The sequence below is a fragment of the Callionymus lyra genome, chromosome 10, assembly GCF_982586985.1.
Source record: "Callionymus lyra chromosome 10, fCalLyr1.hap1.1, whole genome shotgun sequence".
Taxonomy (NCBI): Eukaryota; Metazoa; Chordata; class Actinopteri; order Syngnathiformes; family Callionymidae; genus Callionymus; species Callionymus lyra.
The window spans coordinates 24,935,333-24,962,697 of record NC_141827.1 but is presented as its reverse complement, the minus strand read 5'-3'; the positions used below and the strand labels follow the sequence as shown (position 1 = coordinate 24,962,697).

The 27,365-nt window shown below is 38.5% G+C and overlaps 1 protein-coding gene across 1 annotated transcript; it reads right to left on the bottom strand.

Moving 5' to 3' along the window:
* Window positions 1–4,653: 4,653 nt before the first annotated feature.
* dusp7 (dual specificity phosphatase 7) lies at window positions 4,654–11,461 on the bottom strand. Its single transcript, XM_087801208.1, has 3 exons — window positions 10,677–11,461; window positions 8,688–9,116; window positions 4,654–5,680 (listed from the first exon to the last, which is right to left on the bottom strand). The coding sequence occupies exons 1-3, from the start codon at window positions 11,074–11,076 to the stop codon at window positions 5,364–5,366; spliced, it is 1,146 nt and encodes a 381-aa protein (XP_087657334.1). The 5' UTR covers window positions 11,077–11,461; the 3' UTR covers window positions 4,654–5,363.
* Window positions 11,462–27,365: the final 15,904 nt, after the last annotated feature.

Sequence of the window (27,365 nt, the reverse complement as noted above, 5' to 3'; positions counted from 1 at the left end):
AAGATTATCTCACCAGGTGAACAAATGGCTCGGCTTACCTTTGAGGAAGGTTTCAGATGACGGACAAAGTAGGGGGTTTTCTTTGCCTTTTGTTGTTTCACTTGTTTTTCATTGTCACAAAAAGGTTTGTAGCTTTAAAATCAAACCATGATAACCTCAACTGTCACTTTTGATTCTCTCAGAAAAGTTGTTTCAATAATGAAAATAAAAAACACATCCTTGATAAAACTTTAAAACATTTTATAATTTTTTGGGTTTTTTTTCTTTTTGGGTTTTGGTTTTTTAATTTTTTGAGCGGAAATATGTTTTTGATTGAAGCAACTATACTTTGATTTGAAATAGATTTTTGGATTGAACCTACTTTTATAAATTAAAGAATGTTTCGGTTGGAACGACTTTTTTTGATAGAATTCTTTTTTTTTTTTATTGAAGCAACTTATTTTAATAAAAAATATTTATTTTGATTAGAGCAACTTTATTTTATTTTTAAAATGTTGATCGAAGCAACTTTTTTATTAGAAAATATTCATTTTGACTGAAGAAACCTAAAAAAATCGACCTCTGAATATATCACAAGCGTTTCCCTCTGATCAGCCGTAAGGTACTTTTAAGTAGAGAGGGTTGAAGTTGCAGGTCTTCATTAATATTTTCTCCTCCACCACATGCGTCTATATTTTTTAAACAGTACAACTGATGAATAGCAATGTTTCCTAAAGATAACATTAACATGTCTAATGTAAAATTGACTATTTTTGAATCATCATTTTAATTACAAAGATTTGCTAAAAGATTTCTTTACTATTGTGTGTATCGCTGTTCCTTTCCTCACAACTATTAACTGACATCTTCATATATTAAACGGATATTCTTTTTTTTTTCACATCACTTTTTTCTTTGCATGTTGTCTTTAATATCACGATAGCACAAAAGAAATGTAAGTGACTTTAATCAACCCAATTTTTTTTTCAATGACTAAACCCATAAAAAACAGACTTTCGAGAAAGAAGCAGGGAAACGGTGTAAAGAAAAAAAATATTTCAATATTTATTTGCGGTATAAACATGTCTTGTGTTGTTTCAATATACTGTACAATATATAGGGTCGATCATATTTCCTTCAGAAGACAGAATGTTCAAACTGCCCCGGTTTACATGCCCCCGTTTTATACACAGATTGCATCTGTTTAAAAACCGTTTACAGCACAATACAAAACAGCTATCAACGAGAGTCTGAAGCTGTAACACGATGCAAGATGCATTGTCAAAAAAATCCCTGAAAATGTCCTCACTGAGGTAACAATTTTTTTTTTTTTTATATATCATTCACGTTTTCATTCCAAATGGTTGAATATTTTGACACGTCTCCCACCACTCATCCAGGTGTTTTTTTTCCGCCGGCACATTCTTACCAAGATGTAGCTACAAGGTTAAGGACGCAGAAACAGTCGTTCCCGCGATCTGGCAAAATGTACAGAGAAACAAATCTCTCTTTGAATGTTACAAAGACACGGAAACACAAAAAAAGCAGCTTTAAATGAACCATTATTTTTGAAAAAGAAAAGTTCCATTTTTGAAATCTACCTCAATAGGTGATGGTGATATTTCTCTATAATGGGAGTTCATTCCAGCTTTAGTGGTTGAGCTTTTTTTTTTATCTCTGATGCTATAAGAGGAACTTTTGCATATAGATATATATATATAAACATTGAAGGCCACAGGAATAGCATAGAGCACAAGACATTTGTATAGTTCTACTAATTTAAGTGGTGTGTTGCATGCTGAGACACAAGTCGATTTGTGTGTCTGTGAATCGAAGTTGTTGTGATTTTATGACACAACTTTTCATCCTGTGGATTAGAGCGTTGCCCATAAAAGGGGAAGAAAAGATTTGGTTTTGTTCGAGGAATGGTTTTTAGTGGTTATTGTACAGGAAAAGAAAAACGATGTAATGTTTTTTTTTTAAACGTGACTAAAAGTGTGTACATGTTGGTGCTCGGGTGAAACGTCACTTCAGTCCACAACGCACTCTGAGCCGGATCGTGTTATATACCAGCTTATACTACAAAAGAATCAATTTGAAAATTGAGGTCTCGATTATTAAAAAAAAAAAAAACGCTGTGATATTGCAGAGAACGGAACAAAGAGGACCTCATGTGACCCGTGGCGACAGAACCCTGTCATACAACAACAACAACCAAAAAAAACTCTTTTACATTTTCTTTCTTTCTAAAGTGAGATACAAAGAGTATTGAACAGTCAGCAATTAGAAGTTAGAAAAAGGTTATATAAGGCCAGCAAAACAAAAAGACAACAACCCTGTTTGGTGTCGACGAACAACCCATTTACTGAAAGCCATTTTGGTTGAGACCCTGTTCACGTGGACCAGATCTACATTAAAACCTCATGTAAGACAAAAACCTGATTCCATCGGATTACATTCATTTGGGATATCGGACTAATGTTTTTAATAAATACTACCTTTGTGTCCTTATATAATAAAGATGGTTCTGGCTTAATTCCTTGAGTATAACCTAATAAAAGTCAATCTGAAGATGAATCTTTTATTATCGTAATTAATGTTTAATTTAGATTTTCAGACCATATTTCGAAAACATTCTAAATTCTAAAAGACAATATTTTATGTTGGCTTACCACAAGCCATATTTGGCTAAGCTAGACAAAATACAAACAATTCTGATCAATAAATAAATAAACAAAGCCAGAAAGAATACTAAATAGATGCTAAAGCTATAGTTTCGGGAATTCCATCATGTATCGCTAGCACCAAGCGTTTGGCAAGTTTTGAGGCGACGATACAACATCTATTTTAGCAAATAAAAATGTTCCCACATGAGGTTCGGCATGACAAGAATGGCGTAAAAACCCCTCGAATCATTTTAGTGCTACCGAAAAGGTGAACAGGGTCTTGGAAACTTTCCGACCACATGCTGGTGTCAGCAGTAAAATAAATCGGTTCTCATCGTTCGTGTTCCCCCGGTTTACAAAGCGACACCCAACTTTACTAGTCATGTACGCAAAATATTCTACTAATCTAGGTTTGTGTTTCTGTTGCAGAATCAAGGCTTTAGGGTGAATTAGGTTTTCTTTGAGGGTCAAACACTTTTTGACTTTTTTTTTCCCCGGTCTGATTACTTTGAACGTCGGTAATGAAGCTGTTGAAGTGCTGCTTTTAGAAGAGGCCAGTCCCGGACTTGAACCTACGCCGATAGCTGACTTCCCCACTAACCCAGGACCAAAAACCTAACAAACCTAAACAACAGGCTTCTAGTCTCGATCCTCAACTGGAGTCTCTAATGGATGACGGGGATTCCCACCAATCTCTAAGCAAAATTACTACTTGTTCTACTGCATTGTTTTCGTAATAGTGTTTTTTCCTATAACAGTCTTGAAATCAGTTCAAAAACTTCCAACATGACATTCTTGAACAGTTTTTAACAATTTTTTTGGTTACTAATGATTATCATTTTCTTCCCAAACGTAGCAGTAGCAAAGTAGCCTTTCACGTGATGCCGTTTTTGACAAGCTGCCATAGAAGTGCAAAAATATTTTTTTTGTAATCTGGACTCACGAACGCACACGGGAGTCCGTTTTTTTTTTTTGGCAATCGTAGATTAAAATGAAGAACAAGCGGCGGAAAACAAACTGGTCAGTCTTGTTTTGCAAGAGGAGGAGGAAGGAGGAGGAAACGGGGAACTGAAAACACTGAGTTTGGGTTTCATTCACGGCGACACTACTAGAATAAATAATGGTCAGAGCGCTCTTGGTTGTAACACACTTCGACTCCTCCCTTCCTTTTCAATTGCATCAGCAAACATTGATTGTTTTGGAAAAGTGAAAACAACCCGTAATTATTGTACCAAACCTAGATCTGTCTTTTCAAGGCCTTTTTTACACCAGCACAGATCTAGGATTCTCTAGACTTTATAGATTTTTTAATGAACCAACTCATTTTCTTACAAGTTTAAGCGGAACTAAAGTGGGAGGGAGCTTTTACGCGTCACTCATGTGAGACTTCCTGCTCATCAGAACAGGACACGCCCACTAACATCTCTAACATCTCACCATCGTTTGTAGGTTCAGGCCGTGAACCTGAGGTGTTGTACCAGGTGAAAACCTTACCTACTACTACGATACTTGTTTAATTAAAACATTTTGGTGGATTACTACCGAGTTCAGAAAAAATGTAATCACAATATTGGTATAAACAAGATCCTTGGCAGAGGTCTGCACTCTCTCGGTGCTCCTCTAGTTATCGTCTCATGTTTCAGCTGAAATTACTGTTGTGTGAATGAAACCCACTCTGAACCCACACCCTCGTCCACTTCCTCCGCCCCCCTCACCCCCTCAAGACCCAGACCGGAATCCAACCCCATTGGTCTTCCAGCCCCCCGGGGGCCTTGATCCCACTCCCTCCCCGGGGCCCTGCACAGCTGTCAGCACTGGTCACAGCCTGGGACTGGCCAATCCGTTTTTTTTTATCCGCCTGCTTCCAGATCCGACTCTTAAGTACCAATAAGTCAATGGCTTCACCGCTGTGCAAACTGCATGAGGTCATCGCAGACCTTTAAAAAAAAACAACTATCGCAACACTTCTGTTGGCTTGACCGCCCACCCCCCGCCCACCCCACTCCCTAAAAATTACAATCTCTTCCGCCTATACTGGATTGGATTACTTTTGGACAAATATAAGATTTCTATGTGTATATACTGTATATATAAGCTATAGATTTGTGCGTAAATGTACACAAAATATACAAAAATGCATAAAGACATTGTTAAGGACTGCTCATACATTTTCCGCGATGAACGTACGTACGGCACGAACGATACAAACATACATACTTTGTCAATGTGTGTTAATTCCTTGGTTTAAAAAAAATCTCCACATTCAGTAGAGTGAGGCTTCCTTAAAATCCCAGATCCTCCACTTGGCACCAGTCAGCTGGCGAGACGGACAAACGGATGACGCGAGTGCAGTCCATGTCCGTGTGTGTGTGTGTGTGTGTGTGTGTGAAGTGGTCAGTCCTGCTGTGGCTCTCGCCCAGTCAATTAAGAATCCGTGGCTCTTTTGTTAAGACCTTTTTACCGCGCGTCGTGGCGGCGGCGGAGGATGGCGTCGCAATCCCACCCGTTCCCCCCGTGGATCGAAGACGGCGCCCGTGAACCGTCGGTCCTCGCTGGCCTCCTCTGCGGCGAGGCTCTCAGACAACGAGCCTCGGGAGGCTAAAACATTCATTAAATCAGGCCGCTTCACTCCGGCAGCGGCCACTTGTTACCGTGGCAACATCTACCACGATGACCCGTAAATGGGGGGCAGTCCCCCCCCCCCTGTCCGTCGAACTCTCATGTGGACTCGAGCGTGTCCAGCTGAAACACATTGTGATTGGTCGGCGTGGTGAAGAAGAGCTGCTCGTGCGCCGGCGAGGACGTGTGGTTGTCACACGGGCTGTTCAGGCCCAGCGTCCTCTCGAAGTCCAGCAGCTGACCCATGAAGTTGAAGTTGGGCGAGATGTTGGACTTTTTCCGCTTGACGAAGTCGTAGGCGTCGTTCAGCGACAGGTTGAGCTTCTGCATCAGGTAGGCCACGGTGACGGTGACGGAGCGGCTGATGCCGGCCAGGCAGTGCACCAGGATGCCGCACTTTTTGGAGCGAGCCTCGTCTGCGGGAGGAGAGAGAGAGAAACCGTCAGAACGAGGCGGGTCATGATCATATGACCGACAGAATTTAAAGTAATAACACTGTATCGTTTTTTAATGTTATCTATGTTAGTGTGTATAAAATAAAATAATTTACATTTGAATATTCCGTGCATTTGTTTATTTTTGTGTTGCCATTAGACTTCCTGCCACTGGATGGCAGCAGTCGTTACGACCTCTGCAGCTTAAGGAACAATAACATCCGACGATGACTGAGGACGAGAGGATACAGTTGACTCCAGCAGCTTTTAAAAGCCGTTATTGGGACATATTTTGGTTTCAAAACAAATAAGAGCAGTTACGACTTCGCCAAGAATCATGTGGTCGGACTCGACAATACTACAAATATATCCCTGTTCCTACGGTATCACAGTATATAGTTGTTATCTGTTGCCCCTACAGATTCTTGCCAATATACACCATATTAAACGGTTTCATCTCAGACTATACAAAAAAAAAAAAAATATTGACTAAAACTTAACCTCAAAATTCCCTATTTGTTCATCATGTGTACCATAGCTTTGCTCATAATAATATAGTCTAGATATATTTTCAAAATGACCAGACCTCCTTTAACCCTTGTGTTTTTCTCAGGGTCAAGGTGACCCCAAAAGCCAGAAAAAAACACCTCTTCAGGGTCACCTTAACCCCTGAGATAACGCAAGGGTTAAAATTCAGCTTTAGGTTTTTCATATCCATTCACATCTTAAAATGGTGTGACTTTACTTCAAATGAAAAGTCTACTTGTGATTAAACAGAAGCAACCGTGTTTTTATCAAGAAGTAAAAGTCATTCACTGGTTTCATTCTTCTTCGCTGCTCTCACATGTACAAACAAAACCCTCACCGAAAAACGTCCTCCATTATTAACAAGCTCCATCCATCCACCTTCTGGTTTCAATCTCGCACCACTTCAGGCCATTAGATAAGAGCTAAGTGCCTTTTCCTTCCTTCCCTCGCTTTCTCTCGTCCGCTCCCGTATCCTTCTCTTTTGTTGCAGCGTCGAGGTCACGTGGTTCAGCGGATCAAGTTGTCAAATGGAGGTCTAATTAAATTTATATGCGATGTGTGTTCAATTTCCCCCCGTCGGATCATGGACGGAGTCTCCTTCTAGGGAAAGTACAAAGATTTATGCGGCTGTGAATCGAATCAGAAATCTGCTGAACCCATTTGTTCTGTGCACGGTGTGACTGAACCACGCTCCGGCGATGACTTCATGTATTTATGAATGTGCAGTGTAGTGTGAGGTCACATCTGGATCCCTTTTTTTTTTTTTTTTTTTTTTCAGCTGCACTCACCAGAACCATGTGATGTAATTCCCTGCATTTTACAGCCAGCACTATTTAACATCAGCGTGACCCAAATCTGCCAGGACTTCTGGCTCTGGCATCCATCACACTTCCTCCCACCTCAGACGCGGCGTTACTTGACGAAAAATGTCACAATGTCCCCCCAAAAAAACACAATCGCCGACTCATTCAAAAAGATTCTGCTTCCGGGAAATATCTCTGGAATCTTTGGGGCAAGATATGCTTGTTATCTTTAATTCTATACTCGGCTTCAATAAGTAATTGACCGGCAATATGAAAAACAACCAAATACTGTTGTAAACGCCAAGAATCCAAAGTGTTATGTAGCGCTAACAAACCATTCAAAATAGCTGATCATGCGATTCACAAAGATCATCCCTCCTACACTTGATAACTTGAGTCATAAACTGCTTCAAAAACTAAGAATTTACAACAGTAACAGAATGTGTACGATAGTTGATACATGATATTACATTACATTTATGTTTTTAAGGTTCATACAGTATATTTGATATATATTTTATTTAGACTTTTTTCTTTAAAGACTGTCTTCAAAAGTATTTTAGATAGAAAAAGAAATGCATTTATTTCTTCACACACATTTAAAAAAATAGAAGGACGTTCAGGTTTATGAGACAAAAGAAAAAAATCAGAATAAAGTATAAGCTAGAGGTGAGAAAATACAATTTCTAAGCAGCCACATGACATACTGTGAATATTGTTCAAGGCTGTCGACCATAAATGAAGAATAAATGTTTTATTCAAGGATATAATCAACTGCAATTATACTAAGACACTAAAGACAAAAAGCGCAAGTTGATATTCGATAGTATGCTATCTCATTGTACAGTATATACATTTTATTTAAGTATAAATAACATAAGAAACAGAGTATAAAACATATAAATATGATAGAGACACCATATTTATTCAATTGTTTCATTCATTGTAAGGGACAAGACTACATAGAAGATAAAAATAAGTACAAAATAACATTTGGACTCGTACCCAAGGGCCACATGAACACACTCAAAGTGCCCATAAGGCTCTGTTGGGTCTGGTTCAAGCAGTAACGGACAGATCTTTTGAAAGAAATGAAAATATAAATCCTTAAAATAAAAATGAGTCTGGGTGATAAATGAGGATTTTGAAAAATATAGATAAGGTGACATATCTCCATATGTTTTTTTCACAATACTGTATCAATATTTGACAGCACTGTATCGACTTATTCTTATTTTTGGCTTTAAAATCATTATTTACTTTTTAAAATGCAATATTCATGTTGTTTGTTCATTTTTGTGTTGCGATAACACCTCCAGTCGCTAGATGGCAGCAGTCATTACCTCCTTTGCAGCTAAAGAAACCCTGCTAGATGAGTAAGGACGAGGGGATACAGTAGACTCCAGCAGCTTTTAAAGCTGATGTTTGGAGATATTTTGGTTTCAAACAAATGAAAGCAGTTACGAGAGTCATGTGGTCTGTAAATTCTGCAACACCAGAGTCAAATACTCTGACAATTCTACAAATACACTCTTGTATACCCTTACAAAATCACAATACATAGTATTATTGTCCCGGTGTTGTGATACACATCATATCAAGCCAATACACACCTTCACTGATAAATAAAAAGACAAGAGATATAAAGCTGTACTCACCGATAAATGAAATAGCCTCTGGGAAAAACTGCGAGAGGTTCTGGCTCCAGTGATCAGAGATGGGGATCTGTTTGTACTTGAAGTCCCCTTCGTGTTCGAACATGTTGGGCAGGTTGGGCGTCACGTTGAGGATGTACTTGATATTGTACTTGCTGAGCACGTCCAGGTTGGTGGAGTCTTTGGCACAGCCCAGGTAGAGATATGGCAGGATCTGGACGGGAAACGCTGGCTGGTTGTTTGGCAACGGGCTGCCTTCCGACTCGGTGGCGCTGCCCGGCTCCCGGTCGGACTCTCCGTCGGAGCAGTCGGAGCTGATCCGGAGTCCTCCCAGGCCCAGGACGGAGGTCGGGGGGGAGCTGCTGGGGCAGGAACAGTCTATGTTGGTCTCGCAGTGCTCGGGATACTCCGATTGGAACTTGTTGAATCCTCCTGTTGGCACAAGAGCAAGATCATCAATGAAAACAGTAATAACACATTCATAGAGAAAACAAAATATTCGTCGATAAAGTAGTTTGAATATTTCATTTTTGATCCAATATGCTTGTTGCTCCTACTAGCCTCTGTAAACAAACACATTGTCAGGTTTTTACTCAGCTTGTTTATGAAGAAATTATTTCTAAATATATCTCTAAATGTCTTTAAAAACGTAATTAATTATATAATTTACTTTAATTGATTTGAAACTGTTTCCTTAGACTCCATACAATGCTAATAATAACATTATAATAACACTTCATTATACTGTGACACTGACCTCCATTACTAGTTTCCACCTATGAGCTAAAGGCAGCGTTAAAAAACAATAGGCGGCTAAAAGTTAAGCTAAATATGAGCTCAGTTGAAAATGACAAGTCATCATAAACCATTAAATAATCTAGTGCTATAGGAATAATCTTTTTCAACTTCCACCCCCTGTTTTCGTGCACCTGTTGGTCAACTTCCTGTGACACCACGACCTCTCGCCCTCGCTACTTCCTCAAACCAAGTCATTGTAAACAAGTCATGATGTCGTCTGACAACGAGAACATCCTAACATTTAAACTCATGTTTGTTTCTTATCGTGAACAAGAAGGAAGTTTAACGCAAAAAAAAAATTGCTAACGTAATGTTGGGTGGAAATGAAGTTATCCCAAAATTGATCTATATTACGATGTAGTTACTTTAGTATAATCCACATTATCACTCATAACTTTTGCTAAAAAGAGTATTGTCTTTTCTTTTTGTTAAAAGACAAAGAGTAAATATTGAAGTTTAGACACTAAAAAAGTGCTATATTCTTAAGACAATTTGTCTTATAAATCATTGTGTATTTTCCTTAAAATCCAGTACTATAAAAAAATTCACACCATCAATAGTGGACTAGCCAAAAAAGATGTATAATTAAAATTAATACAATAAATCAATTAAACTACAGCATAAACAAGGAAAAAAAAAACTCAATAATGAAATAACATTATCTATTATTAACACAAAATTAACCATATCAACATTCAAAATAACTAGAACAAAGATATTAGATGAAGTTAAAATGATTTGTGTATAAAAAACAACAATATAGTGAATAGTATACTTTAAAAATAATAATAATAATAATGCAAGAAAAGTATTGGATGACTTTTGTTTACTGGTTTGTTCTCCATCTTCTTAATAAAAAAGCCAGAGCAGGCTTGAGAAGAGCATTACAGATGTGCTCCATTGAGAAAAAAACCAGGAGGACTTCTTTTTTTTTTATGAATGGCTGTTTAGTCTCCAGTGAAAAAACAATCCTGCTTTAACCTTTAGTAGAGTCACCCCCCCTCCTACCCTTCGGTATTATTTCTGTTAATCCAGTGACATTCATAAAGTTTTGGGAGGATTAATGTGATTCTTAATCCTCTTTGTTTTCTGTTTCATTCATGAAAATCCAACATGGCGTCTAATTGAAAACACGTTCATACAAGAAAACTGTGGTAGATTTGAAGTGGATTTAGTTTGTCTTTTGCTCTTTACCTTCCAGGAAGAAAGCCTTGCACCCGTCGTCCCGGAGCTTCTGCAGCAGCAGCCCGAGCACGGAGCTCCCGAGCCCGGTCAGGTCCTGGCGCTCCGAGCTCGCCTCGTCGTACAGAACCACCACGTCCGTCTTGCACCGCTTGACGAACTTCTCCTTGTCCTCGTTGTTGGGGATGATGGAGCGGATCGGCAGGTTGCCCTTCTTCAGCCGCCGCAGCATGAGGCCCGGGATGGCCAGGTTGATGGCGGACTCGACGTGGGCCGCCTCGTAGAGCTCGTGCGCCCGGCAGTCCAGCAGCAGCAGCGCCGCCGCGGCCCCGGACTCCAGCGCCTCCTGCAGCCACCCGGCGCTCTTGCTGGTCATGATCACAGAGCCTCCCCACGGATGGTGGATTCTCATCGGGGAAAATGTTGGACACACTTCCGCTGGCGTGACACGAGAAAAGAAAGGGAAGAAAAAAAAAAAAAAAAAAAAAAGAAGAAGAAGAAGAAGAATCCCCTCTTTTTTTTTTCTTCTTTTCTTTAAAAAACTTCACGTCCCCTCCTGCCGGAGGGAGCGCGCGCTCTCTCACCGGACACTACACTCCCGACATTCCGCTTCCGAGAAGGAAAAACATAAGGAGGCGCGGATCCCTCTCTCTCTCGCCTTCACTCCAGAACGTCGACATCCATTAAAACAACAAAAAAAAGGTTCGGTTAGAGGTTCCGGAGGCTGCGGTGGGAGCCCATGATCAGCTGGTGCTGAAGATGATGAGGATGATGATGATGATGGTCCTGATGGTCCTGCTGCTGCTGCTGCTGTGGCCCCGGAGCACCGCTGGTCTCTGTCAGGTCCGCGGGAGAGAGAGAGGCTCGGCAGGCGAGGAGAGGAGGGAGGAGCGACGGATTTAAAGACGCAGAGCTTGAGCTCCCGGAGCCCCATTCACTGAAATGTCACAGTGGAACTCTGGGAAATGGAGTTCTTCCCTCGCCACCCGGTCAATGACCCATTGACAACTATGACAACCATGTAGATCAGGGATGGGTAAAAAAAAATAAATCCTCAGGGGCCACATCATAAACTGTAACTGTTATAAGACGAAAGAAAGAACAAACAAATTGAAATTAAAGATTAAATGATCTTTGGTGTTAATCTGATTGTATATCACTCCATTTTAATATGTATTTTATTAAATATTAAAAAAACAAAAAAAATATATACATATTTCTAAATTGCAAGTAAGTAAGTAAGTAAGTAATTTTTATTTGTATAGCGCTTTTCCAGACCAGGGTCACTTATCCAACACATTATGCGATAAAATGCAATAGGTTTTAAGTTTAAAAAATAAGTTTTGTAATATTTAATTTCATATAAATTCCATTTTACAATGTGATTTTTATTCAAACAAGCTTTTTATTCGCTAAAAATTAAACACTTTTCCAAGAAAAAGAACAGAGAGAAATAATAAAAATAACTAAGATCTTTAACAAGTTACAATGTAAAGCTGTACTCGTATTAAAATTGTTAGATAGTCATTGGAAACATTTAAAAACGGTCAGTTTTTAAATATTATTTTGACCTTACGTGGGCCGCATAGATAAGGTTGGAGGGCCACATCAGGCCCTTTGACTGGATTCATGCGGCCCTCAAGAGGTCAGAGTAGAACATAGACATTCTTTCCGACAGCTTACACATTTAATATTACTTTTATTATTGTATTAACTCTAAATATATATATTCTTTCTGATTTTTTTTTGTTTTTACTTTTATATAAATGTCTTGTCCATTGAAATGATCATATTTAGAGGAAAAGGTTATTTTCCCGTCAGTTTCTTTTACATGAAAGGTTTATAAAAGTGTTTTGACATAGTCAGGTTTATTTTATGCTGATATTTCCTTCTTTACTATTCTTACTTGCTTTGTTTTTTTTTAAGTTTTTATTTTATATTTTAGCTTCTCTCCTTTGGATTGACGGCCCTTCACAACATTCACGGTATATGATGTGGCCCCTTTTTCAAGTTAGTTAAAGAAATGGTTTGGAAAAAAAACTCATGTATACAAGAATACAATTGCAGCTTATTTATCTTAATAAATGTCACGGCCTAATGACGAATGTCTTTTTTTGGGGGGATTTTCTCGTCTTTCTTTTTGCTCGACGGCCCCTAAGAACATTCACAGAATTGAATGTGGCCCTTGAAGAGTTATAATTGCCCCCCCCGATGTAGAATGAATAGTTCCGTAGTTATTGATAATAAAAGATATCCCACTTGTGATTCAAATAAACACATTTTTGTTTTTAAACAAAACACGTGAGTCGTGTATAGTGAATTGTTGAAATTTTGATTCATTCATTCATTGTCTACAGCTTTATGCCTTACCGGGGTCGCGGGGAGACTGGAGCCTATCATAGTAGTATCATTGGGCGAGAGGCAGGGGACACCCTGGACAGGACGCTAGTCTTTCGCAGGGCACACACAAAGACAGACATACTGTGCCCTATAATTGTTGAATTTAACATTTCAAAATGTTGAAACTTTTATACGTTTTTTAAACTTTGTGTTTGTGTCAAAGTGAACGACCTCCACCACTGCATATGTATTTATGGAAGTCAGGGAGGTCGTTCACCTTGACCCAGAGACAACACAAAGGTTAAAAAATTGTAAAAAAACAAAATAAATGCTTTTTTTGCACGTAATGTTTAATATTCTAAAAACAACAATCCAACATTTTTTTAATTGCTCTAAATGATTCAGCCTGAAAAAAGATTAGCTAAATTAACATTATTTTATTCTACTACTGTATAAAAAAAAGTTTTTTTTATTCATGTTTTATACATTTTAATTTACATTCTTTCTTACATGGTAGACAACAAATCTGTTCCAAGTCTCTATGAAGATAATAACTGTATGTTTATATGAAGCTCTAATTCATCCGGCAGTGGAAAGTACAACACAACAGTTATTATTGAGTCGATTCTTGGAATCACTTGATCCAAAAAACAACAACATTATAGTGACAACTTTTTCCTGATCAATTTCTAATGATTCCAGTAGAAAGTCTTTATGACTGAACGTAATACACAGAGATATGATGTCCAGTGACCAGAAGAGATCGAAGCAAATGAATAAATACAAGTTTTGGTGAAAAGGTCGTAGGTCACGACAGGCTGAATGGAGCCCATGTACCTGCGTACGAGACGCTTGTGTGTCGCCACCGCGTCGCACCATCAATGACCTAATAAGGCATCAGCAGGTTGTGACAGAAGCTCGGAAAGGGGAAAAGAGGAGTGTTTGATTTCCTCACAGCTGCACAGAGGAGAGACGGGAGGGGATGTACCAGCTGCAGACAATGCTTCTTTATGCCCCGGATGACTTACTCACAAACACACTCTCACTAACAAAACACAGACACACACATATGCAGACGCAGAAATGCACGAGCGGACTCACACCAACTTTAGAGCTCTTGTGTTTCCACTCGCTCCTCTGACAACAACAGACCCTCTGAGAGAGTGTGTAGTCGTGTGTGTGTGTGTTGTCCAAGTGCCGTAGTAAACATCACGCAATTTACAACTAGAAAAAGTCCTCGATTAGCTTTCTAGAAGTTCAGACCAAACAAGGAGGCGATTAAACCGTTTTCCACGGACAGATTATGTCATTTCCCTTCTTCAATTTTTTTGACTTTCCACTTCACAATCTGCATCATAACCAGAGATCCTCGGCAACGACCGGACAACATTTCTTATAGTTTCTTAATCCAATTTCCTGTTTTCGGGAAATGCCTTTATATCCGCCAAGATCTCAGGAAATGAATCGCAAACAAAAAAAAAAAACACTCAACTCTGATGAAAACCGTCGTTCGTTTTTTATTCACAAATCTCTGGTCCAGATGGAAATTCTTAAAATTGTTGTTCCCGACAGTTTGTTTTAAACCCTCTCGCTTCCTGGTCGCCCACTCCCAGCTGCTGTGAGGAGATAAACCAAGACACTTTCAAATTGCAAACATGGATTTAACTTTTAGTTATAAGATCTTCTTCAAGTCCTGGCCTGGACATTAAAGGAAGAATCTAAAATATGTGGTTTTGGTTAAGTTTGGAAGAAACCTCCACAAAGAAATACGTTATATATTTTTTGACAGAATCAGTTACATTTATATTATATTATATTATTATTTGATTTACTCTTCTTTTTTAGTGCGGTAAAGATGGCTGATTGTTTCGGATCTTTTGCCCAACGAAAAGCGAGCAGGCTTCTTGATCTGTGGATGTTTTTTAATGGATTTAGTTTCAAGTTCGGCAACGGATAAGTAAGTAAGTAATTTATATTTATATAGCATTTTTCCCAGACCAGGGACACAAAGCGTTTAAAAAATCAAAACAATACTCAATAAAATATATACTTAAAAGGTCAAGATAACACCGAGAACAACACAGGAGTCTCAGAAAATCAAGGAAAAGCCTGCAAGAATAAAATAAAATAATATAATAATAAAATAAAAATAATAAAAATAACAACTCATGATTACTTTGAATCATGCTCATCCTCATCAGAACGCTTATTATCTTCCAAACAGAACCACTACATCATCCGCAAACATCATGGTCCGTGGAGACTCCTCACTCCCCTCATCTGTCCATGAGGAGATTCAATCATCTCAAAATAAGGTCGAGTCCAGAAGGTTTTGTTCCGATTAAAATCTTTGATTTTTTTCTCAAGAGTAGAAATTTAATTAAAAAGGTCGAGTGAGAAGAAAAAAAACATTATTATTTTCTGGGGCACCGTGTACTTTGAAATGTCAAGATCGCACCAAGAAAATAACTATTACATGTATTAACACAACTCTTTCGTGACGTTACGTTTCCTATATTATCTATTTATTATTCCCACTGAAACGTTTACGGCTGAAATATAAAGGCAGACGTTTTGTTTCAAGGCGCTGTAACAAGAAGAGGATTCCTCTGATGTTTTGATAGCTGTTCATATCACTGGAAAACTACTCTGGGTTTTGTCCAGTATCACAATAGAACAAAAAAACAAAAAGCCCAGCGGTTGAGATGAGCTGTATTTTTTGGTTGTTGTTGAGGAGCTCATGTTTCAGGCTTCTGTGGGAATATGAACTGTGAGCTCATGTTTCTCTGCTGAGATCTTTAAACTGGAGAACAAAAATCCACTTTTTTCTCGAGGATAATGAGGATTTGCTGTATTTGCTATCTGGTTTAGACCCACTCACCTCAGTGCCCCCCACAGACCCCCCACTCCAGCAGTGACGCTGGCATTTCCTCCACAGCTTCCTTCAGCCCACAAACCTACACCGTGCTGTCACATAAAACATGTGTGGAAAACATATAAGCAGCTCCATCTGTTGCTGCTTCTTCACACTCCTCCACCTCATGACCTTCTGTTCCTTATGCACTTGAGGTCTTTGACAATATCAAAGCTGCTCACTGAACAGTACAAAGCACTGAGACGGCACATACCTTCGCCAAGGAACCCACTAGTGATGGTCTGATGAAGCTTCATGAAGCAGTGTCATTATTTTCAGAGCCCACTAGTTGGCGGTCTCTGCGTTATTTTTCTTTGTTTTGAACAACTGTCCTAATGAAACTTCACATCATTTTTAAAGTGATGGCGCCACCTACTGACCTCTAAACCACATGACACTGTTTCATGAAGCTTCATCGGCGCATCACTAATGTTAACCGCTAGTTAGCTAGACCTTCTTATTTGTAAAGGCTTTCCCCTGATTTTCTCCTGTGTTTGTCTTATGTGTGTTGATCTTTAAAGTATATTGTTTAACTGTGTATTTTTTGGGATTGTTAAGTGCCTTGTGAGCCTGGTCTAGAAACATTCTAGAAATAACCATTACTTACTTACAAAAATATTTTTGTGGTGGATTTTTTCTACTGGATAGATCACCAAAATGAAAGTCCATAAAAAAAAAAAAAAAAAAATTCTTTGAGTTAAAGTACATTTGAGTTGTGCCGTAAACCAACAATGACTACAAATCCAAAATTATATCAAAAATCTGGTTGGCTAAGGAACTATATACAGACAAACTATCCTCCAAAAACGATCATTTCTCATTATTTTATTTTGAAACTTTCTGTTCTAATCCCTGCTCTCTTTTTTTTTTTTTAAACTCTTCCTAAGTTATTGTTCTCCCACTGATTTGTGATGTTCTTTGAGAGTTCTTGGACTGTGATATGGACACTTCTGGACGCTTCTTCAAATCACTTGCATTTTTGAAACTCTTTTATTTTGAATAAACTGTGTGTATTTTTATCCTTCAATTATTTTCTTTTTTTTTTGCTCTGAAAAACGAAAGTCTTCAAATGGTTTCGATGCATGTCATCATAAGTCAGACAGGACACAACCAAGGTAAAATATTATCCACAGCTTTTCATAGGCGCGCCCCTTGACCTCCTCTCAGTGGGTCGACTCACCCAACAGGAAGTGCAAGAGAGAGACCAAGTATCTTCAGGGAAACCTTGTTCTTGTCGTGATTAAAGGACCACTAGTAAAGGACAAGCTTGTTTTTCTCAATTATTTCAGTCAGAAACATGGGCCTGGGAACAAAACTCAGTGAACAAGTGACCAGACAATTTCTAATACTCACTTATTGCTTTCTTTTAACTTTGACATTTTTGCCTTTTGTGGAGGAAGAGGTCAAACAGGTTCCAATAATGAGCCACTTAAAGTCAATTTGGGCATCCCGAGCCTCTTCCCTCCTTCTTCAGTTCCCTGCCATTATGTGAAATGAGCCTTAATTTAGTTATTTGGCTGCTGTGGATCCTCTGAAAGGTTAATAGTTCCGACGTGTGTTTCGCGTCTGGCACAGGATTCAATCACCCGGACCGAGAAGATGGTTATTGACATCCCCCCCCCCCCCCCCCACAAAAAAACCTGATAACCTTAGAAATGTTTTAAGGTCACAGCATGAGTTTTGAGGAGAAGCGAAAAAAGAGATTTATCTACGATTCATCAAGAGAAGCGTCTGTTCAAATAGAAGCCGACAAATGAATCGTGCTCTCTGCACATCTGCCGCTCACATCTGTAAGGCGCGAGGATCTTCCTCTGCAACAGCTCAGGAGCAAGATTTCATCAATTTTTCAGGCGCTCAGATAAACAACGTGTATGAGTGAGCGGGTAGAAGAGCCGTGAACACATGCTCACCCCCTGAACTCTGAACGCCCCCCGGAGTGGAGCCCATTCATTATTTAACACCCGAGTTAAAGTGGAAGTTTAGATACTTAGAAATCACTTCATCCTCCCACACGCTTTCTTCTCATGTTTTTCCAAATGATAATCCAATCAAAAAGTTGTGTTTCACTCTTTAAGTTGGTTCCGCCTTTTTTTTCTTTTATAAAAATGTGAAAACAAATAAATGCGCGTACTTTTTAAATCAGGGGTGGGCAACTATAATTCTTCAAGGGCCACATTCAATTCTGTGGATGTTGTTAGGGGCCGTCAAGCAAAAAGAAAGACGAGAAAATCCCTAAAAAAAAAAGGACATTCGTCATTAGGACGTGACATTTATTAAGCTAAATAAACTGAAATGTTATTCTTGTATACATGAGTTTTTGTCAAAACATTTCTTCAATTAACTTAAAAAAAACTATTTTGAGGGATCAATATATACTCGAAAATTGACACACAAAAAGGAGGGAAGAAGTAAATAAGTGTTATGTGAAAATAGAAAATGAATAATAAATACAAAATACACTTTTTAATGCATTAGAACCATTTATACATGATCATACTTTAACTACGAGGGCCACATAAATACAGTCAAAAGGTCTGTTTTAAATTGTAGTGTTGCCAGCTTGCATTCATTCAATGTTGTGAAAAAGACTTTTGTACACAAAAATGTTTCAGAATAATAAATGGTTTAAAAAAACATTGGAAATTTTCAAACTTTATTTAAAAATATTTCTTTGAGTTCAAATGTTATTTCAAGCTTGAAATACCTCTATCTGAAATTAGAGTGTTTTCACTTTATTCAAACATTTAAGTGATTTTAAAGTGAATGCTAAAAAAAACCAAATAGATTCTAATCCAATATTTCAAAAATACATTTTCTACATTTAATATTTTTTTATTTTGTATCCTATTCAATATATAAATGTTGGGATTATAGTTCCACCATTTCTATATTGAATTTAAGGTAAGGTAAGGTAAGGTAAAACTTTATTGAAAGGCTACAAATAAAAAATGTAGAGTTAAGAAAATTTAATTTTTGTCTGCCTGAGTGAAAAAAAACCCAACGTATTTTAAAATGAATGAAAAATTATATAATAATATAGAAATGTTATACATATATGTTATTTAAATCTGTTATTAATAACATAAATTCACCGTTCAACATGTTTAATAAAAAAATTAAAAGGTTAAATTCAACAGTAATAATTTCAAGGCATTTATATACTTCCATATTCTTTGCATTAACAAAATACTGCTTATGCAGCATCGTTTATAGATCAGAATAGAACCTCTGTGACTCCCTTTCAAACAGCAAAGAGCGTCCACCTTATGAGGGACTGAGGTTCTGCTCTGAGGCTCACCCGGTCGACCCGGGAAAGGCGGAGCAGCTCATCCTCAAGTCAAAGTGTTAAGTGTTGAGGACATGGTATGGGCAAAAGCAAGACTTAAAATGACGAGGAAACACTTTAGAGCCGACAAGACCGGACCGCCAACAAACCCACTAACCTCTTTCAGTTTTTTTTTGTTCCCGCTGATTAAACCAGCCGAGCAAACACGCCCACGCCTGTTCCTACCTTAAGCCTTGCCCTATGACGTCAGAGCCGCCATCGAGACAGACGCTTGAAAAAAAAAAGCAAAGTGTGTTTAAAAAAAAAAAACAGCGTCCACAAGCTGGTTCTGTCTCCTCGCTCGTTTCTCTTTCCTTCTCTCTATTTAGACTGGAGTCGGCCCAGAGTTGACTCACGGGGCAGTGACACATTAATACAACACACTCGGGACGTGACGGCTGCTGATTTCATTCACTCCCTCGGAAAAATGATGTGTAATTAAGCGCCGATCCGGAAAAAGAATAATTGGAGAATCAGTGTGTTTGTCTGAGCTAATCACAGAGAAGTGGAGGCTTGGAACCACAGGTATTGATGAAAGAGCTGATTGGTGGAAGCTGGTGTGTTGAACGACGTGTGTGTGTGTGTAGGTGTGTGTGTAGGTGTGTGTGTGTGTCAGGGAGGGTCCGGACTTTGAGAAGGAGGCAGGTGTTGTGTCGCTTATCAGCAGGTTTGTTTTAAGGGCTCATCTGTTTGAAGTAGGTCGCAACTTTTTTCACCTGCGCACACCTACGAGCGCGACGTCCGTTTGTTCGTATGTGTGGTTCGAGGACGACGTGACACTTGTGCCGAGGTCACAGGAGTGTTTACGATTCCTATTTTCAAAGTCTGAGCTTTTAAGTTAATACATGAGTCAGTATAATTACATTGTAACTACAGAAATAAAATTCAGTCTCACACATGAATTCTGGTTTCACAGTATCCGAAATGGTAGATTCTCAGGGGACAGATCGGCGGAGAATTTGGGGAAAACTAAACAAAATTGTGACGTTTTGTTAAAGTAAGCAGAGGAAAATGTTAATATAACATGACTACTGTGGAAACTTTGCGGTGTGTGGCAGCTCAAAGTTGGTGGTGGCACCTCAATAGTCCACTTAGATCAAATCAAATCAAATAGTTAAAGTAAAAAAAATGATCCAACCCTGACGTCCGCAGATGATGAAACAGTGATTATTTTTTTGTTAGGAAAGAACCCAAGAAACCGTTAGTATTGATGACATAGATCCACCTTTAGCAGGTGATACACTTTTATAGCATAAACACAAGGGTTGCAGCGATATAGTTAACTTACGATTTACAATATATATATATATATATATATATATGACGATACACTTTTCAGAAAGACTTTTGGGGACACAGAACTGTAGCGACATCTTCTGATAGTTCCTCTTTTGGTTGAACAAAAAGAACTGGAAGCCAAAAATGCCCAAACTGTTGTCAACTGCATCCTCTCGTCCTCAGCTACCGCCGGAATATTCGTGTTCATTGTTCATTTAGAGCCGGATAACTGCTGCCATCTAGCAGCTGAAATTATTGGAACACACAAATGAACAAAGCTGTGAATATTTGAATGTTCATTGAAAATAAAATATGAAATCATTTTATTTAACACACATTTTATTATAATATAACAATGATTAAAAAAAATAAAAGTAAACATTTATTTATAAATAATTCTGGAAAATTAAAAAAAATACAGTGCTGTTGAAAATCGATACTGTATATATAGATACATATCTAAATATACTGTATATAAATATATATATATATATATATATATATATATATATATATATATATATATATATATGCTACTTTCCTATATCAGAAGGACTTAATATTTAACAATTCTTGAAGCACATTACTGTATATAATAGTAGTTTATTTATGATTGATTCATTGTCAAGAATTTCTACCTCAATATTCGAGTGTTAAATGGTTAAAAAAGGTCTTGGATTACACGTTCAAACATGTGAAGTCAAGGGAGTGTAGAAGCAGCAAATATTGTGGACCAGTTTTGGGTAAATTGGACTTCGTTCTTCCACCACGTGTTGAAAACAATAAAGATCTGATCAAAGAGTGAAAGTTAAGTTGAAATATGTTCAGAAAACGTCGGAGTCCGACCTTGACCAACGCTCCACTCAACAAGAACAGAGAAAAATTCACCGATGTGCTTCAGTTCTCCTGGTACTTCCTAGTAAATCCATCATCCGGGACTGGCCTCAACATCTTGAGAACTCTTCTACTCGGCACAGATTTCCCCTGAACCTGTATTTACTTAGTTCCGCTGAGCTGGAGTGTTCCTCTCCTATGACTTCGGGGGGGTCTCACAGTTCATGAAAAAAACGGGAATAGACATTTATTTTTGACGATAACACCTTTAAATTCACAAAAAAAACAACACTGATGCACAGGTTTCTGAGGAATATTTAAGTTCAACTAATGTGTGGATTTAAGTGTTTCTTAAATAGATATTGGACCTTTATTGTATCATCAGTATGTGTGTGTTTGTACAAAACTCTCTTTTCATTTTAATATTTATATAAGAAAATGTGATTAAGCCCCGCCCACTGAAAACACTGAAAGGAATTCTTGTTTACAATAACCCCACCTGCTGTGATCGAGGTTCGTCACTGCGAGTCATCAATCCAGGGAGTCTCCAACTCCAAGGGACTTGTTGTATGAACAAAGCAGGGTGTGATTACAGCTGGCTGAAGGAGTGAAGCCCATTATTATATCATAATGCTCTTGTAACCTCTCGTTTACTTATTAAGTAATAACTTCCAAACATGGTCATGATAATCTTGGAGAGGAAGACTTCAACATTTGAAACATTTAAGTTTTCACATTATTTGCCCTTTAATGATTGAAAAATAAGTTTGTTGCAAGTTAAAAATAATATTGAAATGAGTATAAGATCTCCAGTTTAATGTCTATGGATTGGAATACAACTTGACTGATGATCATAGCAGCATCCATCTATTTCTTTACCTTGAAAGTCATTTGTCTACAACAGGGGTCGCAACCTTTACCACACAAAGACCCGTTTCCTACAGGAAAGAAAACACTAGAAGCTGTAAAACCCTTTTGACTTTTCAAATTAAATATGATCCCATACAATGTTCACTTCCTCTGTTTGCCTTTATGGTATGTATAAACAAACTATCAATAAAAGTTTTCATTTTCCACTCCCCTTTATGTCGACTGAGGGTTGTGATTATTTTCTATTATTATCTGTTTCTTTTTAGAGTTATAGACAATTGTTTATGTTCATTTTAATAAAGTGACTGGAGCTCAGTTGTCTTCATCTTCATCTTTGTCCATTTATTAATTTACATCATAAGAATTGTATGATCATCATCATCATCATCATCATCGATTTCAACAATGCAGAAAACTAAATAATAAGACATTCAAAATGAACTTATTTGCTATCGATCTTGACTTAATTTATAATAATGTACACGTTTGTAACTGACTGACTTGCTGAAAATAAGAAATATTTTCCATGTTGGCTGAAAAAAATTATAGTTCACCAGGTGTTAAGTTTTGTTTAAATTTAAATTTTGAACAAACTGCAGTAAAATACTATAACGCTGGTTGTTTTGCCGTGTTACTGTTCCTTTAAGTAGTGAAGCGTGGGAGGGGGAGTCAGAGTTCTGTACTGAGAACTAATGTTGCTCTCATATCAGCCAAGTTACGTCTTACAGTAACAGTTTTTGTGAAATAAAATGATGGAGAGAGCTGCTCGTTTTTCTTGCATCATTGGAAAAACACTATGAAACATTTAAATTAAATTCCCACTTCTACACCCATACTTATTTTCAAACAAACTCAGTGAGCTGCATCAGAGGGCTGAAGAGAGCCGCGGGTTGCCGACTCCTGGTCTACAACTAGAGATCATAACATAGTTGCCGAGTCAGAAAAGCAACACAACAACTCAAGGGAAAAAAGTTGCTTTTTTCTTTATAGTAGGCAACAAACAAACATATTATCTTAGCTGTACTGAAGATTTTGTGCGAATGTGAAAAGAGAAAAATGTGCATTTTTTTTTTTATGACTTTGATCTCTGATCCAAAACAACCACACACCTTCAAGTGACAAATTGCATTGAAACCAACCCTTGCATTGAAAGCCAAAAACAAAAAACCGTTCATGCACTTTTACACTGATATAAAGTCCATCAACACTCCCTGCATCACTGTGTGGCGTCCTGCTGCAACCGATTGGCAATCCTCCTCTCAAGAGACGCAGATAGGATTAAAACATTCTTATTTACTGCCTTTTAAAACATTTTAATCACCTGTCAATGATCGATGCTGTTGGGAAAACCTCTCATGGAAATGTGAGCGGAAATCTTTTCCCTCTCACTTCAAACAGGTCAAGACTCAAAGCTATCGAACATGTGCGGATCATCTGAGGCGCTCACTCTCTGGAGACGCTCACAAAACTGATTTTGAACGTCGTTCTCCTGGCCGGAGAATGGTCTCACCATCGTTGGATTACACTTGGCCGATAGAAAAAACCCAAACCAGTTCCTAAGCATGATCCTCTTTTCCCTTCAACCTTGCACAGCTGCTGCTTTTCATTCCTCAAGAGTCAAGTTCTCTGGCTCACAGAAGTGACCACTACGCCGCCGCTCTGTCCGCAAATACAGGCCCTGAGGAACCCTCGCACTAAAAATACACAACTCCTGTCCTGAAATGTGGCACATTTTGAACTCAAAAATAGTAGTAAAAAAAACCAAAAAACCTTCAATTCCTGTTCGTGGCACATGTGTGTTAACATATTTAATTGACACACAACTGGGCAATTTCAGGCAGAAATAAGTACAAAGGACTTGACACACTGAACTATTTCAACATGCTTGCACTCACAAAGGCAAGCCGCGGCGGCGACCGCAGCACACAAGGAAAAACACAACCAGATGTTCTCCTCGTCGGCTCGCCAACCCCCTCACACACACACACACACACACACACACACACACACACACACACTTGTGGCCCACACATGGGCTTCATATCAGAGCTCTCCAGTGTCATCTCTCTTTACACCAAAGCCTACACTTGTGAGGACAAGGCTAACTTGAAAATCAAAGCTGTAGTATTAAAAAAACTGATGAAATGACAGAAAATCAACCATCAATTAGTCACGATCAGCTGTTTACAGTCTAATAATGAGAAGAATTAAAACATATTTTCAAAGAGATCGTCCTTTAAATAACTGAAGGGGAGGCAGGTTCCGTTTATTTCATCGCAGGGAAATAAAGTAAAGACACCTCAAGGGCTTGGGGGCCAAATCTGGGCCACCGTGTCATTTCATGCTGGGTCGCCAGATGGTTAATGTTTGATTTGTGAACTAGAAAGATACCATTGTTTAAGATAAGATAAGCAACATAGGTCATTGGTGTCTACAATAGAGACATTAAATAACTAGTGATGGTCTGATGAAGCTTCGTGAATCAGTGTCATGTTGTTTAGAGGTCAGTAGGTGGCGCCGTCAGTTTAAAAATGAGGATGAGTTGTTCAAAACAAAGTAAAATGGTGAAGAGATCGCCGTCTAGTGGACAATAATGACACTGCTTCTTATAGCTTCAGCAGACCATCACTACCAATAACAGTACAAAGAAGGAGCTTTGGGAAGGAGGACAAATATGAAGATGATTGAGATACATCCAGCCTCTAAAATGAAAAGACGACATCTTCAGAGTCATACTTCGTGTCACAGAAAGAACCAGAGTACCAAGAGCAAACTCAAATACCTGTACACTCATGAAGCACATACAAACTACACAGTTCTTATCTTTGTATTGTAGAGTACACTGTCTTTTCAACAGAGTCGATACATCCAAAGCGCTATACAAATAAGAATTACTTACTTACTTACTTACTTACTTACTATCTGCCTAATAAAAAATAGTGGCGGCCCCTGAATTTCTTCTCTTCCAGTGGAATTACAACTTGTTCCTTAGGTAACCGAGGGACATCGTGTCTTCATTGTGTCCTGGGTCTGCCCTGGGGCCTCCTCGCAGAAGAACGTGACAGGAATACCTCACAATGGAGGCCTGAGGGAGGATCTTAGAAAGGTGGTTTAGCCACACTGTCCTGGTTTTTCTCAATGTTGATGTTAAGATATAACTTGTATCATTTTCCCATTATTGATCTCTATACCATTTCAATAACTGAGTTTCAGTTGTGTCGCAGGACCAGTTGTTTTGTATTGCCCTCAAAATATGTTTAGGGTTTTTTCTTACCACATTTTTGCTGATGACATCAAGCTCTACTGCTCTTTTGATCCAACTGAGCCTTAGAGGCTGAACAGCTTAGTCAATTGTTTGCTAGAAATCAAACAATGGCTGAGTGAAAACACTTTGCAGCTAAATGTGGACAAAACTGGAACTCTGGTTATTGCTTCTGATGATAAGGTTCCAGGGTTGAGTCAGTACTTGAGTAACTTAAGTCAGTATGTCAAACTGAGCCTGAGAAACCTGGGTGTTGTATTTGACAAAGACAAGTCTCTGGTTCACTGTAGAAAACTGACCAGAAACTGTTTCCTTTAACTGAGAAAAATCTCTAAACTTAGTAAAAAATGATGTCACAACATGATCTGGAGCTTGTAATCCATGCGTTTGTGTCTTCTCGTCTGGACTATTGCAACAGTTTATTTTCATGTCTTAACAAGAAGGAGCTGTCTCGCCTGCAGTTAATACAAAACTCTGCAGCGAGAATTTTAACCCGGCTCTAGTAGAAGAACTCACATTTCCCCGATCCTTAAAACTCTTCACTGGCTTCCAGTTTCTTTCAGGATCAACTTTAAAATTCTGGATCTTACTTTCAGATCTATTCATGGTCAGACCTTCCATCAGTGATCTGGTCCAGACTTACACCCCAGCTCGGGCTCTGAGGTCTGTGGATCAGAATCTACTGATGGTTCCTGAACAAGTTTCAGGACCAGAGGAGAGAAATCCTTCCAGACTGTTGCTCCTAAGCTTTGGAACGATCTTCCTCTCCCTCTGTGTTTGATGATCTACTGACTCCTTCAAGAAACATCTTAAGACACTTTTTTATTTGTGCAGGCTTTTCCCTGATTTTCTGGGACTCCTGTGTTTGTCTCGCTGTTGTCTTGACCTTTTAAAGCATGTATTTTAGCTGTGTATTTTTTTTGATTGTTAAAGTGCTTTGTGACCCTGGTCTAGAAAGGCGCTTTACAAATAACCTTTACTTACTTACTTATTCGGGAGAGAAAACTGTAGGAAAGTCTCACACCTTACAACTTGTTCAATCTGCACCGTCTCCTCCACAAGAGGCTCTGGCACGCTTTCTGGTTGAGGCCCATATTAAAGGGAGCTGTTGTGTGTCGTGTGTGTGTGTGTGTGTGTGTGTGTGTGTGTGTGTGTGTGTGAGTGTGTGTCCTTAGGCCCCAGACAGGAAGGAAGAGAGTGGGCCCAGCAGAACAGCTCCAGAATTCCGGTTTTGTTTTTCTTCTTTTTCCATCGGTGGAGAGCTGAAACTGCCTTAAAGAAACAAAGCTCAATATTTCCACTATAGAGTCTTCTAGAACAAACTCACGAAGCCAGCGTGGTTGTGAGTCAGTACTTGTGCAAACTCCTACCCCTTGGTTAAGCCTATTAATATATATTAAACGAAACACAAGATGAAAGTAAAACCTAGTTTCCTACGCTGGAACTTCGAGATACTTCTTAATTTGTAGGTATTGATATTTGACAGCACTATCGATTTTGATCTGGCTTGCATTTGAATTCAGTGAGCTGATGTTAAAATGTTCATTATGCTACGAAAGTTTTCCTACGATTAAATTCTTTAAAGGAAACTCAATATATTGACTCCATGACTCTTGATAAAGTCCTAAGTACCTTCATTTGTTTTGAAACCAAAATATGTCCAAACATCAGCTTTAAAACGCTGCTGGAGCCACTGTATCCAAGTACCTGCTCTGTACATTTACATTACGAGACCAGGAAATATTATCGTACATTGTCTGGTACAAATACATTGAAATGCATGTGAGACTGATATGTTCTTGACCTACATTTACATTCACCGACCCGCTTGTATTAAGAGGTCAGTCTCATGACTTCCAATGAATATTAAACAAGCAC